Source organism: Aquila chrysaetos, chromosome 3 (genome assembly GCF_900496995.4).
Source record: "Aquila chrysaetos chrysaetos chromosome 3, bAquChr1.4, whole genome shotgun sequence".
In the NCBI taxonomy this organism is placed as follows: Eukaryota; Metazoa; Chordata; class Aves; order Accipitriformes; family Accipitridae; genus Aquila; species Aquila chrysaetos.
Window position 1 is genome coordinate 14181429 of NC_044006.1, and position 17970 is coordinate 14199398.

General features: G+C 37.9%; 1 protein-coding gene across 14 annotated transcripts in view; it reads right to left on the reverse strand.

The window, feature by feature from the left end:
• PTPRT (protein tyrosine phosphatase receptor type T) overlaps nt 1-17970 on the reverse strand; it is a 507468-nt gene that overhangs the window by 290154 nt on the left and 199344 nt on the right. For all 14 annotated transcript variants that reach the window (XM_030008888.1, XM_030008884.1, XM_030008894.1 and 11 more), the window contains exon 3: nt 4902-5173. In XM_030008888.1, the coding sequence (XP_029864748.1) occupies nt 4902-5173 (272 nt within the window). The remainder of the gene's footprint in view (nt 1-4901; nt 5174-17970) is intronic.

The following is a 17970-nucleotide window of genomic DNA, read 5'->3' on the forward strand; positions in this document are numbered from 1 at the left end:
GATAGGACACAAGGAAATGGAATGAAGCTGCATCAGGGGAAGTTCAGATTGGACGTTAGGAAAAGGTTCTTCACTGGGAGGGTGGTCAGTCATTGGAACAGGCTCCCCAGGGAAGTGGTCATGGCACCAAGCATGTCAGAGTTCAGGGAGCATCCAGACGATGCTCTCAGTCATATGGTTGAGTTTTAGGTAGTCCTGCAAGGAGCAGGGATTTGGACTTGATGATCCTTATGGGTCCCTTCCAACTTGGGATATTCTATGATTCTATGTGCAACAGGAAGTTTAGAAATGTTAAACTGCAATAGAAAAAAGAAAAATGCAGACTGATTATTTAACATCTTGGTAATGCTACCTCTCAAGTTAGTGATTCTCTTTCCAAAGGAATGAAGTGCTATCCTTTACTATTTAAAAAAAAATGAATGGGTGGAGATGTAATGGATGCTGTCCCTCTGCATTTGAAAGGGCTGTCCCCAGTTTCATTCCCTCTTACTAAAGTAATGTTCACACTGTACTAAATTGCTCATTTTTGCATGAGTATACAATAATGTTTTCAAGGACCAAGTTAATTAACATGTTCGGCTGGCACAGTTACTACTATCAAAGCAGTATGCTAGCGCAGCTACTTGTTTCGTAGGAGAAAGTATTTCAGTAATTTGTAACCTCTAAAATTTATTACTAGAACACAAAGTTAACTACTTAAAGCCAGTTTTTAGCACTTATTTTCATTCTGAATAAAAGCTGATATTCCCAGTCCATCACTGTTTAGCCTCTTCTTCATCTCCTTCATCAGAAGATACGATACAGTAAAAGATTCAACTGTCCAAGTGCTGATCACCGCATGCTCTGGCTATGAAAGTAGACTAACATGTCCTTTGTAAGTACAGAATTGCTGTTAATCATTTTGCTTTGCAATTGGCCTTCCAGAACGTAGTTTCTACTTATATTTCCATGACTTCCTAAGATCTGCTCCCCAAATTCAAAACACATCCAAATGTGAGATCTTCTGAAATACATCCATTAGAAAAAAGACATGATAAAAACAGGTAAAACACAAAAATTAACAGGCAAGGATATAAACTATGAAAAGCTCAAGTGCTAACAATACGTAGAAACAAAGCTCTACTCCAGAAGAGGGTGGACAAAAAATAGGCTGTCCAAGGAGCAATAGGAAGAAGCAAGACTCTGGAAGATAAAATAATCTAAAAAACATCAACAAGTATTTTGGTTATCAAGGTTCTTGATAAGCTTTTTAGGGACTGTATAAAATAAGAGTATTCCTTAGTATGGAAAATTATAATTATTTTAGAAATGAAACATCATTCATGATAAAAATTACACTTACTGGAAAGGTTATGTAAGGAACTACTGCAACTCCCTTCAGACTTGAATTAAAGTGCAACATTACAGGTACAAAATGTTGTTTTAGTTTTGCATATGTGAAAAGCTATAAGCCACAGTGAACTAATTCTCAATTTCCTGCAAGCCAAGAACTGGGATAGAATAGCTCTCCAAGGCATTGACATGAGCTATTAGTGTGTGGCAAAAGTAAGCACCGATACATAAAGAATTGTCTTCTGTCATATTACCAACATGTACAGAGTCTTTAATATAGCAAAATATAACTTAAGCCAGTAAGAACCAAGTCAATTCCTAAAAAACCCCTGCACACTGGTACAGAATCCACTGAAAAGAGTGGAGGAATCCTCAATTCACACAATATTGTTTTGACAGACTATTTTATTATCTGTTCCACTTTACGCACAATATTAGTGTTGTTTCCCAGTTCAAACTTCCATATTGTTGTCTTTTTCTGTATTTTGCAGTATCTCAGCCCTATCAAAGCAAGAAGTACAGAAGCACCCAGATTTTCCTGAAAACAGGGAATTGAGACTCAACATGAGTAAAAAGCAGGAATAAATCCTTATGGGGCCCAGTTCTGCAAATTTCACACTGAATATCCCTCTCATGTCCTTTTAACTTCAGTCGGAAATTTAGTATAATGATTGAGACACAGGCATTTAGTAATGCTTTACATTTAAGGAACTTCTCAGAAGTTAATACAGATGACAAAATGCAAAGCTTTACTCTTAAAAAACATTCTTAAATGCTCCCGAGAACTGCAAATACTAAGTCATTTCATGTCTCCTTACCAATAAGCAATCCTACATTTCACTGCTGCTATATACCAACAATGTCTGTGTTAGCAATGTAGCCTAGCTCATCTGTTGTGGTACAACAGTTTTCTTCAGGCATGGATCAATAACATTCCTTGCTATACATCAAAAAACCTCTTCCTGGCAGACTCTAGTGCTGCCCTTGGTGCATTCTGGGACTAAGTTCATCCTTATGGCAAGCAGTAATTCAAGATTACATGTATTACCTTTCTCCAAGAACTATTACAGCTTTTTTCTCGCTACACTAAAAACATTTGCAGGCTGGGAATCCAAGTACGAGTAACTCTAGGGTAGACATTATAAATCTCCACCATCCCCATGTTTATATCTCTGCAGAGTGCTTTTGGATCCAGATGACTCATATGACCCTTGCACAGAACTGCCAGACATAAAGCACAACCTCTGGCAATTGGCTTGGTTACTAGTTTTCCACAAGTCACATCTCCAAAGCTCAAAGTACTTGTCAAAGCCTCAGACCCAGGGCAGATAGTTTCAGATTTTTTTCCTGACTGAATTTTTGATGCACATTGCAATTCAAGATGGTGTGGTTTCTGTGCATTAAGAGAATAATCTACATTTTGCCCAACACAGATGTCATTATTTAGGAAAAACGCTTGTTTTCCAGTGTTATCTGGTGCTTTTGAAATACAGAACATGCTTTCATGCCTCTTGCATACAAAGAATTCTCCAGGCATGCAATTTTGATTTAAAGCTGACAAATAACACTCCGATGACACATCCTAGATTGCAAGTGTGAAGTGAGACACTCCCTAGGCAACACTACACCCAAGGTTTTGTCATCCTGCTACCTCTGGACTCCTTTAGCCAGAAGTGTTACTTTAGGCTGCCAAATAACAATAATTTTGATTAAGTCTTTCATTGTGTTTTGCTCTTCACTTTTGCAAGCTTAAAGTTTTCTTTTTTTTTCTTTTTTCTTTAAAACCTTGATTAAATGTAGAAACTCACAGGATTGCAGACCATCAACAGAAGATGGTTTATAAAATCAGGGACTGATGAGAGATCAGTCTATTAGATCCCCCGTAACAGTGGGACAGATCTCAGATTTTAAAGGCCACACTTAAGGAATAAGAATACAAATATAGGCAGAAGGAAACATCACCCCCATTCATCAAAAAGTAAAAAAAAAAAACCCTTGCATTTTCTAGGAAGGAACTACTCCTAGACAGTTACTGCTGGGTTCCAATCTGTTCAATTTTGCGTTGCACTGGAAAGTTCTTGTTTAATTTAAAGGATTTTTTGCTCAGGAAAAGCAAACATAACCTGCAAAAGGACTTGCGAAAGAAGTAAGGCTCAGGAAGTCTACTATTGGTATATCTAAGAGTAGGATCTCTCTTAGTGTGAGATCAGACTGTCTCTTCCAGGTTTTTAAAGCACTGATTATCTGGGTGAAAGATCATTTCTGTTATCTCTGTGGAACACCTAGTATGAAGAAAATTCTGGTTCATGACCAGGTTCATGTTAATATGAATGGAGTATAAGCACTTTAATATGACTTCAGAACAAGTGACAAGTTGTGCACAGCCCTTAAAACACCACTTTCCACACATTTGCATCTCTTTATCCCTTCCTCTCATCCTGCATAGCGTGCTCTACGTATTCTGCTTATATCCCCAACTCTTTTTCAGAGGCAGAACATTAAAGCATTCTACTTCAGGTCGGATTTTATAGACCTCCTACCCAGTTATTAGAAGCAAAAAAAAAGAAAAAAAAAAAAAAAAAGGCAAGATTTTCTACCTGCTATTTTCTATCCACGGACTATTTGCCGCCTTTTCATAGTTTATTCTATCATAATTCCTATCTCACTCATATCTTTTATTAGCATATGAACATCAGCTTTTCCTACAAGGTTTAGGGTGCAATTACCTCCCAGGATTATTTTTTTTTTGCCTTGAATGTAAAACAAGACAAAAACACACCTTTAACACCTAACAAGAAGTATGCAAGTCCATTGTGTGCAATCTTATCTAACTAAAACAATGACTGCAAAGTTGCCACATGAAGTTTGAAGTGGACAACTAACAAGTAGCTGTAAAATTAATATAACCAAAAAACAACTTACCCGTTACATTCCCCAATTTTGTGCTTGTTTTAAAAATATAAATCTTCTAACAGAACAAGTAAAACTATCTTAAAAGCAGTGCTAAAAAGAGGAGGAATGGAGGATCTGATGAAGAGTATACTCATGTTGATAACATGGTACAAGATTTTATTAGTAGCTTACGTACTTGCATCCGTCATACAGGCACAGGAAAAGTCCTGTTACAAAGCTGAGTGAACAAATGTTCCTTCTTATGGAACGAACTAAAGGCCAAAAATAGTTCAGACAAATTTATGCAAAGATACAGTTACACACCTAGACACGCAGTTGTATTTACATTTACAAAGTGCCATGGAAAGTGCCAATACAAGTCTGTTTATGTGCCAATTTCATGATAAACAAGTGGATCTTAACTTGCCAATAATTTGACTCCCAGCAGTCTATCCATCCCTCTGTGACTTGACAACAACTCAAGAAAAAGGATGAAGCAGAAAGAAGTATGTCAAGATACCTGTATAAACCTTTTGCTATAAAAACTTCTATATGTAAATCCATTCTGATAAGAGAAAGTTGGGAGAGATTTAATTTTCAGAATACCCATTGCTAACTTAGCTCATACGTAGCCAGAAGTTCAAAGGACACAGAAAAAAAAATATACAAACTCATACCTGATAAAAATGTGGCCAGAATGTACTGATGGCAAGTTCTGCTTTCACCCAACCTTCTGTAACAACCCCCGAGACATTCCATATAGGATTGCCCTGTGGTCCTCCATTCACCTTCACGTAGACATTCAGAGAGCCAGGACTCGAACGGTCTCTGCTGGATAAGTAATAGTGGAAGTCGATGCAATGCGTGTCATTTTCCTTCAGCATAGGCAACAGCAAGTGAGCTTTCTGCCCCGATGCCCGCCCAGAGCTGTTCACCATCATGAAGGAGCCTACAGAGGAAAGCAAAAAGAGAAGAAAGAGGGGTTTTGCTTGGCTTTTTCAGTTAAAACTGTTCCATTAGAAAAGTCAGGGATTCCCTTAGAAGCCAGAAAACAAAACATTCATCTGAAGAACTCAAACTAGCTATTTTATGATAGTTGTTAGGTAACAGAGAGAAAGGATATTAAAATTGCAGGGTATATACACAAATAGATTCAGGGCCAACTAGAACCACTTTAATTAGATAACTTAGAAATCAAAATAAAAATACTATTTTGCTTTTATTATTTTATAACCTTGTGATAAAACTGTCACTCTAAACAAAAGCATATTCACACTTCAAGCAGCAATCAGGCTCTCCTACCACATACAGTCCCCCAAAGGCACATTCAATACAAAAACAACAATGGACCTAATTCTCAGCTGATGTTTGCCTACATGCTCGCTACCCACTTTGTGCCAATCTATTCCTGTGAACCCTGCATCTTGGCACTGTAAAGTTTTGAAGGTTGTAATGTGTTAAGGAAAACCCAGTTTTCAGAGCCCAAATGAACTAGGCTTGTTAGCATAAAAGCAACATCTCAACTAGAAGTAATGCCAGAAGGACAATTATTCTTGTAGGAGGGAAAGACAGAGTGAATTTAGGGAGGGAAATATTTACTAAGATAATTTATGAGTTTTTTAACCTGGAAGCTTGCATCATATTAACCGTGGCACTTGATGCTGAATTCACATTTTGATTCATCAAGCAGTTATTTTACAGCACATTGTGTCTCGACTGATCTCTTCACAGATGCATCAAGGTGACAAATGTTAGCAATAAGGAAAAACATTATGAGAGTTATTTGATTCAATTCTCTTTAAAGGATCTCCTTTATGTGTGTACAGACAATCACACTCAGAAAAAACTGAAGAAAATACCAGGACTGGGGGGTGGGGTGGAAATCTGTGCGTCAGCAGCCAGGCATGATAATTTTTAATCAAATGCAGCCCTCTTGACACTCTCAGTTCTGATGCTGCTGCCGAGGCATGCTACAAATGTATTTTTCTGCTGGCCTCTTGCAGTTCACAGAAGATTGAGTTTGAAAAGCCCTGCCTCACTTCTAACCTATTGACTTTCCCTATTCCATGCTGTAGCAGTGTGACACTTAGATGAGCCAGATAAACATTTTGATCAATTCTGTGCAGTGAACAGCCATATATTCTAAATTTGTATCAACAGATACCAGCAACTTTCTCCCACAAAAATGTTTTTTTTTCCCCTGTGTTTATATGATATATATGCATTTTGTAAAGGATTGAAAAGCACGGATGCAGAAGGAAGTCAATCTTTCAAAAAAAAAACCACAACAAAAAACCACATACTCTAGAGACCTTGGAAAATTCAAGCACAATGCAAGCACAGCTGGGGAAGAGGCTGTACTAAGTAATATGAAAATTTATAGGCAAGATGCTCTCTGGCAATCCTATCTTTCGTTTTGATATATTGAAAATCAAAATGGCTCCAAATCAAGAAACTCCCAATTCACAGCCAGGACTTCAAGAAACATGAGAGCTGAATCCAAACTTTTCAATTTCTCTCTAATAATCAAAGTCCATAAGGTGGGATCCTGACAAATGTTCACTGTTGATCTAATTCTGCTCCCAGTAAACCACAAAATACTCTTCTTCAACAAGTATTGTATACATACTATTCTTAAAAATCCACCCAAATAAACTAAAGTTTCTCAAAACTGAGATTTGGATTCTGTTTCTGTGACCCAAGACAATTTATTATCAGAAAGCACAATTGCTAAGAGGCTTGAAGAGGCAGCGCAGCCTGATAGGTAAGGCAGCAGGCTGGAAACCTGACAGCCTGATTTCTAAGACTAATTATGACACTCACGTTCATGATCTCTGTCAGTATACATAGTCTGCCTTATCTTCCCTTACAAATAAAGCAAGAATAGTCATAAGAATCACTCTTCTACTGAGAATCTGGGAGGAAGGCCACTCTAAAACTGCTGAGTAACAGTAGTATAGTATAGAGGAGTATAGCAGCTGCTGTGAAATGCACTATCTGCAGCATTTAAATGCCATTTTGAGAAACAGTATGAAATACAAGAAGACAAGTTCTATGTTTGCCAGATCTCATACTTGAGGATGATGGTATGGTCAATTAAAACACTCAGTGAAGAAAAGCAGAGCTCTTGTACATTCACAAGGTTTTTGACCAAGTGCCTGCTACACTGGGTAGGAACCCAGGAAAACTAATTTTTGCACCATCATTGATTGGATCATAGGGGATATCATTTCACTTCTGGGCATCTTTGTCAAATTTTATCTTTTCCTTTTTTTTTTTTTTTTAATTTGGATAATACATGGATTCCTACCCTAATGAACTACTCTGAAGCTGTAGTGTCTAACACAATACAGTCTTGAACTGCACTGGGGTAGGTAAGTGTTTCAATGATAGAAAAAGTTAGGGAGTATTTCACTTTTACAGATTCGTGTATAAAAATAACAAGCTTTCCACTGGGAGAAAAAACATCAGCTTTTGTAAAAAGTTCAAAGCAATAATTACAATTTTATTTTTTGCCACCCACAAAAAAATGAATCACAAGGTATTTGCGGTATGACAATGGCCTTTTGTGCAACTGCTGACAATTCTAGAGAGAGTACGGAGCCTGAATCTAGCAACTGACAACATGAGCAAGTAAAATAACCATCCACCACAAAGCACTTAGTTACTAAAAGAACAGCATTACAAACAATTGTCATATGCAAATTATTCGTAGCTTCTTATTTATAGGGTTTTTGGTTTGTTTTTTTTTTTTTAAATACAGTATGCCTAGAGATACAGGAGAAAATACTATAAAAATGTACCAGTCTCCAGTAAAGTCCTGGTAAGAGGTATTATTTTGTATGACAGTGGAAAAGATGAAAAATTCCACTTATAGTGCCATCTCCATCAGAGAGAAGTACTCACACCTTATTTAAATCAGTTTGTCATCTATTAACCATACCACATTCCTCTCCTCTGCAGAGACTTAGTTGGCAGCTTCCACAACAAACCCTTCTACTGGCTAGTCAAGGCATAGTGCACAACACCTCAAGCCTCGCCATCGTAGGGGAGTAGAAACTTGCAGTTTAATCAAGACTGTAATTGACATGAGATGCAAGAATATGCTGATCTACAAAATTCAGCTGTGAATAAATTATACTCTGTATTCTATAAACTGGCCTCCAAATATACCCGTTTTCATTTTTCTTTTCATAGCGTGAACTTGAGTGGGTATCCTGTTCACTGTCCTCTAGGACCTTCAAAAATTTGCTCTTCATGCTCCAAGATCAACAGCTGAGATCCACTGTCCTATTATAAATATCCATGCCTAGTGAAGCTTGTCCAGGCAGGATACATCACTTAGAGGTAGGTGAGAGATCATGAAAATTGCTCCCACCAGTTAAAAAAAAGCCTTTTAAGGACAAATGTGGTTTTCCTTATTATCCTTAATAAAAATTGACATATTGTGATTCAGAATCTGACAGCCTTCTTTAGACTGAACACGGAATTGAAGCTGATGGGACTTATTCTCAATTTATAGGCCTGTATGTGAAAGTAAAAGAGATACAATCTGGTCTGGCATCAACAAACCACTTGTCACATTTTCCGCTCATATAAAGAACTAGGGAATGAATTAACATGTCACAGATGGAAATTATTGATCGATGGATGACTGAAAGCCACTTAAATGTCTCCAGGCAAGAATCTGAATAAAACAAAAGGTATCTTAGAGAAACTCTTATTTAGACCATTGCATATCCAATTTTGAAAAATAGTAACAGTAGATTTAGCCTTGTTGTTTTGTTTGCCTCCATCCAGAAAGCTCAAATATCATAAAGTCAACATCAAACTGAAAAAATGAATTTTAGGGAAAAGAATTACCTATGCTGTGTAACAGTTCTATTTTATACTTATTGGACACAGAAGTATATGCTCATTAAAGCAGATTGAGTATCAGATCAATTAAATTTAATGCTCTTGGATCAACAGGTTAGATTAATTAATATCTTGCTGGTTTTGTCCCAAATAACCAAAAATGAATGTGTTGTGTTCAGGTCAGTCAGAAACAAGGAGGATGGGAAGACGGTAAATAAATTCATTTTTAAAAATCTGTTCGAACCACAGGAACATAAAACGGCACTCTCTCATAGTTATTAAACATACCACTGAAAATTGGGGAATTAAACCATGAAGTGCTCTCTAGCTGGCCATAAATTTCAATTTTTCCCCTGCTTGGTGCATAATGATGCCTTGATAAGCGTCCTATTATTGATGCATCTGCAACATATATTCTCTTTTTGGAGCTGAAATGCTACTCTGTAGCAGATGGTGGCTATTGTGTTTACACATCAGCACTTTATGATTGCATTTTCTCACGTCTGCAGTAAAAAGAAAGCCGTAATTGAGTTTTTAATGGCTTTGCACATTGTTCATTAAGATTACATGAGTGTGTTCTGACAAATGACAGCTAAAGAAATGAGCCACTGAGAACCCCTCATGATCACCAGACAGACCTCAGTCGATGCTGTTTCACTGTTGGCTTTGAAGAACCGTGCTGTTTAAAAGTGAAATTATAGCAACCATTAAAGACTGAATGTAAACTTGAAAAGAAAGCTGTCAAAACGCTCAACTGCAAAACGAGACTTCTAAAACCTTGAAAATCAGAATCAGGTACAGAATGTTCTTTTAAAGAGCAAAGTCCTTCCCAAATTAAAGGAATGGCTTTTCCAGCAGCTCCATCAGGTGCACAAGCATGTTTTAGACACAGTTTTGCTTATTTCCAAAGAACAACTCTGTCTCCAAGAAAGCCGGCCTGACATCTGTGCTTTTTAAGGTAGAACAAAGCAACATGGAATAATCTGGGTTGGAAGGGGCCTCAGGCCAAGCCCCTGCTCAAAGCAGGGTCAGCTAGGAGGCCAGATCAGTTTTCTCAGAGCTTTTACCTACTGAGTCTTAAACACCTCCCAGGAGGACTGCCCATCCCCCCTGGGAAACCTGCTCCATTGCTTGACTGCCCTCATAGTTTTTCCTTATATTCAGTCCAAAACCTCTCCTTTCAACTTACACCCTTTATCTCTCATCCTCGAGACACTTGCTGCAGTAAAGATCCTAACTTGGTATTCATGATAACCTCCTTGGTACTTGGGGGCTACTGTCAGGTCCCCCCCACAAAGCGTTCCTTGCCCCAGGCTGAACAATCCCTGGTAAATCCTCAGCCTCTTCTTACAGGGCAAGGGCTCCAGCCTCACAGACTTAGTGGCCTTCATTGAACTGGCTCCAATTCACCAGTCTCTCTGATATTACAACACCCCAAACTGAGCACAGTATGCCCAATGCAATCCAATTACTGGCAATGAAAGGGGGACCACTTCTATTTGTCTACTGGCTATGACCCTGTCAAAACAACCCAAGATGCCATCAACCTCTTTTGCTTCTAGAGCACACCACTGGCTCATGTTCAGCTTGCCATCTCTGACAAGATCCTCAGGTCCTATTCAGCTGAGCTGTTCTCCAGCCAGTTAGTCCCCAAGCTGTCTTCCCAGGTATTGCTGTATTGGTCCATATCATATTTCACAATGTTCCTACCAGCACAGTCCTCCAGCCTGTGTCCATCCCTCTAAATGGTGGCCTTACCTGCACTTCTATCAACTGCTCCCCCCAGTTTGATGCCATGTGCAAACAAGAGCTACCATCAACAGCTACCATTCAAGCAGCTTTGACCCATCTAACTGCCACCACCCATCCAGACTGTAACACCCTAACTTGGAAATGTGTGAAGCTCTGTCCTGCCTCTGTTATCAGCAGCCGCATAGGATTTATTCTTCTGCAGTTCAACTACAGTACCTCTCTCTCTCTCTCTCTAAAGCTCTGATAACTTTATATTTAATATATTTATATTTAATAAAAAATATGGGGGAAATTAAGATGTTCTAAAACCAAAATGTTCTAAGAAGGATGCGTATTAGAATAGTAAACTCCAGTATTTACCACAGGCATTTTAATATATAAGTGAATAAGTATACATCTTTGCAGTTTTAAATGATACATGAGAAGAAAAGTCTACTACTATGAATCCCCAATACACAAGAAAAAATTGCCACACAGACCGTGTGGATGGATGTCAAAACAAAGGATGGTTCATGGTCAAGGAGAACAAACCTATTTAGAACAACATTAATTACATTGGCAGCTTTACAGGTACAATTTCTCACCATACTTTTCACCTTTCAAGGTTAGTATGGATATGTTACAGAGCACAGACCACACACAGATCCTAGGGGGACACCTCTGGTAACCTTCCTTAATGAGAGTTTACTGCTGGTCTTTGCCTCTTATCTGTTCACCTTTAGAGCACCTTGCCTCTTCTACTGCAGCCTCACTTCTTTTAAGGAACAGTCCTCTCAAACATCTTTTGGAAATCCACTGCCTTGTTTCTGAAAGTCATTTTAACAACAAAATCCAATTTACCTGCCTTTTTAAAAAAAAAAAAAACCAAAACCAAAAACAAACAACAAAACAAAGTATTCCAATAAATCTGTGAGGTGTGACTTCCCTTTGCAAGAGTGCTTTGACTCTTTCCCAGTATTTCATTCCCAGTGGACTAGGATTAGGGTTCAGAGCCAGTTTGCTATCTTGTATACTGACCTGGAAGTCCTTTATCACAGGTATTTTTACAGAAGGACAGATCAAGCAAGAGGCATCTATGCCAGCCTGCTAAGCAAGCTCATGCCTTCCTTAGTAAAGTTTCCACATACCATGTTTTTGCATATCTTTTGGTAAAGCACATATTTATAACACTGTCAAGTCAATGTGAATGCCATAGAACAGGTATTGAAAAGCATCTACAATAAATATGAAAAAATATGTTTAAGGACAATATAAGAAAAAAGTCCATCTACCTCAACACTTGGTTTCCAGCAGTGACAAATTGGCCACTTTAAGCAGAACATAAGAATCAGGGCACTGTGAAGTAGAATTTACCATTTCAAGCTTCTGACAGTCAGCGATATCAAGATTTTTAAAGTCAAAAGCTGCATCTAGCCCTTTCATTGATTAGCCACAGACTGATCTTCCTCCCATAGTTTTTGTTGAGTCAGGCAGGAGTAAGACTCTGTCAACAAGCTCTATAGTTTAATTACACATTGTGCTAGGGAAAATAAATATTTCCATGCACTCGCTTTAAGCTACTGCCCCTTAATTTGTAGTTCTTATTTTATGAAAAGTTATGATAACCTACCTGCTTCACACTTCCCACATTTTTATAACCCTACTCTTTATACTAGTGTATAACAACTGAACAAGACTCAGAAATCTCTTCCCCCTGACTGATGTACTACAGACAGCAGTGTTTGTACAAACTCAAAATTAAACAAGGTGTATCTCATAGCTGCTATCCCTTTTTCAAGTATTAGGACAAAATCAGACCCATGGGTTTTATTTCTCAAATGTGGGTCATACTAAATTAATCTACTAGTGAAATAAAAAGAGTCTGATTTAGAGATACATATGAATATAAACTGCAAGTTGAGTTCAGTATAATTCATGAGGACAATTCATTCACTTGGGAAATTGCTGGGTAACAGGAAAGTATTTTTTAAAGAGACAGTCTACTATTTGTAAAGAGCTTTTCTTCTGGACACTAATGTCATGAAAGAATTATGTTGTTGGGCATTTTTTGTAAGAAAAATCTTCTCTGGGAACAAAACTGATCCCATATTACTTCGGTGACTGCAAATATTTGCTGTAATTGTTTAAAGAAAATGAAGATTGTGGCATAAATGCTTTACTAACCTTCCCTGAAAGACAAGGTGTGTAACAAAAGTGGGTCTGGTTTGCACACTTCCAAAAGTCCTTGGGAGGGGAGGAGTTTGCAACTCTTTTGCTTTATATAAAACCAAATAATTATAGGACAATACTCAGAACTAGGGAAACCAGGTGTCCCACAGTTTCATAACTGCAAACTGCAGACATTTTCATTCATTTCCCTGATAGAGCCATAAATGACTGCTGGCATTTTCAGTGGCATCCAGACACTGTAACCAGTAAATCACAAGTGTTTATCAAACTGCACGCCTTTTACAAATGTTTTCCAAGGTCTGAATAATAGTGACCCACAGACATTGAAAGATGCTAACAATCCAGGAATGGCCTCCAGCCAAATGACAGCTTCCCTTTATTGACTCCTAAAGTAAATGCTGAAGTAAGCAACATCTACTGCAAGGGCTTTAACCATCCAAAATGGGAAACATTAAACAACCCATGACAGAAAAAAAAAGACTAAAATATATCATGGATTAAAAATTTAAAAAAAAATATCCCATTTTAGTGTCTTGCCTCTTACATGCTGGTGGATCAGAGTCAGCAAGCCCTGTTCAACTACAAAATCCAGATGGGAAGAGATCAAATGACTGACGAAGCCAACAAGGGCCTAATGAGCAGAGGAGTTTAAGGTGGATAATGGGATTTCTGCAAGAGGCTGTGAAGCAGGGACTTGGGGATTAAATGTCTTGTCAAAAGTTTCAGAACCCCAGTTCTCCTAACAGCAGAGAGATGGTCTCATTAAGAGATGGGATTCAGAGTCCGGAAGCTTTGTGGCCCACTCTGGGTGATAGCTGTCCCAGCAACATATATTGTGATCCACCCAAAATTTGTTTGCCCATTTTTGTTACTTCTATATGCCGCTTTTTTCACTTCATGCATACAGAAGGACTCTACTTGTTAAAGGGATGCTCTTTTAACCTTACAAGAATATTTGAATCATCAAGTGAAAATAGCTTCTTCCCTGTCCTACTGTTAAAAGCATTCTTCTTATAATGTAACGTATACCTATAGCCCTTGGTACATAATTCTGTGGAATTTACCAAGGACAGCCGATGATAGAGATTGATATATTTGAAATATAAAGCTAACATGCAGGACTCAGGTTCTGACTTTGTAATTTCCTCAGTGACAAATGGGGATTTTTTTCATTGGCCTAAGGAAAATTAAACTGAAATGTGAAGACAGAACTCTTACAAAAATAGCAATGAAAAGAAACACTTGGGAGAGTGATGGTATCCAACACAGTAGAGGCAAGAGAAAATTTTTAAGCGCAGGAAGGACTTCTTGTTGTCTCAATTTCTCGCATAGGTACAATCACTGAGCTAGAAATCCTGGCACTGCAAGACTGTAACACTACAGAAATGACAAGGCAGGAAAAAAAAAAAAAATAAAAGAAAAAAAGAAAAAGCCTTTTCTCTATTACTAGTTTCTGGCCTCAGCTACAGGCCAGAGTGGTCTCTAGTAGCCCGTATTCAATATGGGAACCTGTTAGATTCAGTGTGAAAAATCAGCACATAAACGTCAATTTACATCTGTATAGACACAAACACAGCAGTGATACTTAAATACACTTCAAGATGTCCCAAAAGCTTGTTCTAAAAGTTGGATCAGTCAGTTCCTGAAAGCATTGACATATAACAGTTCTAGTCTATAATAAGGACTGCACAGTTTATCATGAAGATTCATGACAAAATTTCTCACTTCAGTGGTGCAAGGTGATGTCCAGCGTTGCTTTCCACCTGCATCTCTAGAGCACAGTCCTTCTCTCCTTATATATCAGCTGAAGAACACTTGAAAGTAGTGTTTGCTGGAATAGCATCAGTGGTCAAATCACCTTTTCTTCTTCACCAAACTCAAAATTTGGATTTACAAAGCAGAAATCATTGTTCATCAAATCTCAGAAGAGAGCCATTGCTCTAAAGTTGCAGCCACCTGGCGACTGTACTGCACCTCTCCTATGAAGACAGGCTGAGAGAGTTGGGGTTGTTCAGCCTGGAGAAGAGAAGGCTCTGGGGAGACCTTATAGCAGCCTTCCAGTACCTAAAGGGGGCCTACAAGACAGATGGAGAGAGACTTTTTACAAGGGCATGTAGTACTAGGACAAGGGGTAATGGCTTTAAACTGAAAGAAGGCAGATCTAGATTATGTATAGGGAAGAATTTCTTCACTGTGAGGGTGGTGAGACACTGGAACAGATTGCCCGGAGAGGTTGTGGATGCCCCATACCTGGAAGTGTTCAAGGCCAGGTTGGATGGGGCTTGGAGCAACCTGGTCTAGTGGAAGGTGTCCCTGCCCATGGCAGGGGGGTTGGAACTAGGTGATCTTTAAGGTCCCTTCCAACCCAAACCATTCTATGAGTCTATATCTCATGCTTATCTCTAGGCTCCACAGTTATTTCTAGAATTTTCTTCCCACATTTCATAAACTTTTCTTGTATGAAATACTGATTGCCACAGTTGTAAGCCTAGGTTCCCCAAGAAACAAAAAAAATGGCATGTGCTATAGAATCAGAAACAATTCTATAAATCTCAACAGTAAAAAACTTTTTAATAGATTCATTGCCAGCATTCAATGTTGCTAAGGTCACTGCTGTAGTATACTTTCAGAGTGTCCTTATTCCATTATTTATTAATATGGTATAAACTGTTTGGCAGTGCTAGAAAAAAAAAAAAAGGGGGTCCATTAACAATGAAGCCATTCCAGTCTGTCAGGTAAAGGAATCTTGTAATAATAAACATATAATTCTCTATAAACAATAGACAAGTATTGTCTATAACTTCAATTATATCTTCTTTGTTACATCATCACCTTTTAAAACTGATGAAAAAATCCACTAAACCCTGAAGACTGAACAGGTTTTGTCGCTTTTTAATTCCAGTAGCCTGACAACCATTTATCTGATCAATCACTATCTTGACTTTGGTAAAATGTAGGCAATTGATTTAAACACTTAATAAACTTTAGGTTATTAAATGAGCAAATAAACAAAATAGGGGGAATGGCCACAATTCAACATAATATCTTCATTTAAAGACATTGCAAATCTTGTTCTTAGCACCCAAGAACTTCATTACAGCAAAGCCTTGAAAGAGAAGGCCCACAGAAATGAGTTGTAGGGACATTAGTAAGCCTCTGTTCAAAGCCTCTAGCAAATGCCATTCTAAGGCAGCTCAGGATTCAGCAGAATACCAAATATCTTCCTCACCTGATTTAATCTGTGGCATAAACTGCTGCCAAATGCCTGCCTCTCTCATGGAAATGGCAGTATTTCAGTAAGCAGCTTCTATATACACCCTCTGGAAAAAAATGTCAACACATTTTGAAGTTCAAGACATATAACTACTTGTGTAACGAGCATAATTTATAATTAGATGCTAAAGAACTCTCTTAGGACAAAATATCAACAATAAAGGAGTTCAGAGGTAGTGGTCAGTAAAGACTTTTCTGAAAAAGTGATTGTTACTTATTATGCATGCCTCAGCTTTGTGTTCAAATATGGTACTTATTTTAAAACTAAAATTCTGTATCTTGTTAAAACCAAATGGCTAAAAATAAAAATCTCTCCAACCAGGTAGGTCCAGATTCAAGGTAAGCATGTTTTAGGTTGGTGACTACAAGCAATTAAACAATTAAATCGCTACATCTCAGCTACTGCAATATCAGTTCTCCTTGGAGGGGGCAACAAGACAAAGGTCGAAACTCTGTTGTGTCTCAGTATCAAAACTGTCAACAGAAACATGATTTGATATGCCTAAATGTACATGATGCACAAAATTAGGATTAAAATCTCTCACTGTTTTCAAAAACTGTTTCCCATGAATGTCTGATATATGTAATGGTGAGCAAACACAAAAAAACCTAGCAACACATGATTATCGTCATAAACCATCCAGATACAATGGTTGACCAATTATGACATTAAAAACTTAAGAACAGTCCTTTTCCAAAGTATCCTTTGCTCTCTACTTTTATTTTGTGTTGATCTTGTTTTCCAATTGTGGTTTGTCTCTGAACACACTTTTTAGTTTTTGCCTAATTCTCTCCTCTAACAACATTTTAAAAGATGAAGGACACAGACTACAAACTCCATTATGCCTTCTCTCCCTTTCCAACGATGCAACAGATATCTGTTGGATGCAGCCTCATTAATCAGAGGTGTGTGGATGGATGGCTCAAGGTTTATAGTGAGGTTCAATTTAATTTGTTTTAATTTGGCTACTCTAAAGCCACTGAAATTGAATACTATCAGGTGGTTACCCTGGTGTTACTCAAGGTTCTCAGGCACTAGTCTACCGTGTCTAACAGTCTGCGTCAGCCAAAGCCTGCTTCGTGTCTCCAATGCCTCATGAGATCATCAGTTGAGACAGCTGTGTCTGTAGCTTCCTGTTCTTGATAAGTTAATAAAACATGCTTATCTTCTTGCTGTTGTGTTTAATTAAAACTGACATAAAATCTAAATTGCTAGGCCAGTTGGACCCTAAAGGTTGAACCAAAGAGGACTTTGTGTAAGACGCTCTGGAATTGCCTTTGGCATCAGCAAGACAGCTGCCAGAAGTATTTTGGTGAAAATATTACTTTACTAGGGAGTACTGAACTCCATGTAATTCAAGCATATATTTATTTTCAATATATTGGACTCTTTGTTTGCTTAATAACCAAAGACAAATAGCTAAATATTTTTTATTACATAATTCTAGAGTATTAGAAGTGGTTTACATGTCAGCCAGAATTAAATATCTCATTAGTAGGCATGCAGCTACATTACTAGCCAACATTTATGATCTCCACAACTTGTGTAAAACTTCCATATGTTTTGTATATGTAACATTTTCTAGGAAACTGCAGAGGGATTATTACCTTTTATATTTCTGACAGAAAACACATATTAAATGTAACGCCAAAAGGCAACTATAGCAAGTGATGTCTGAAGAGGAATTGTTTGTT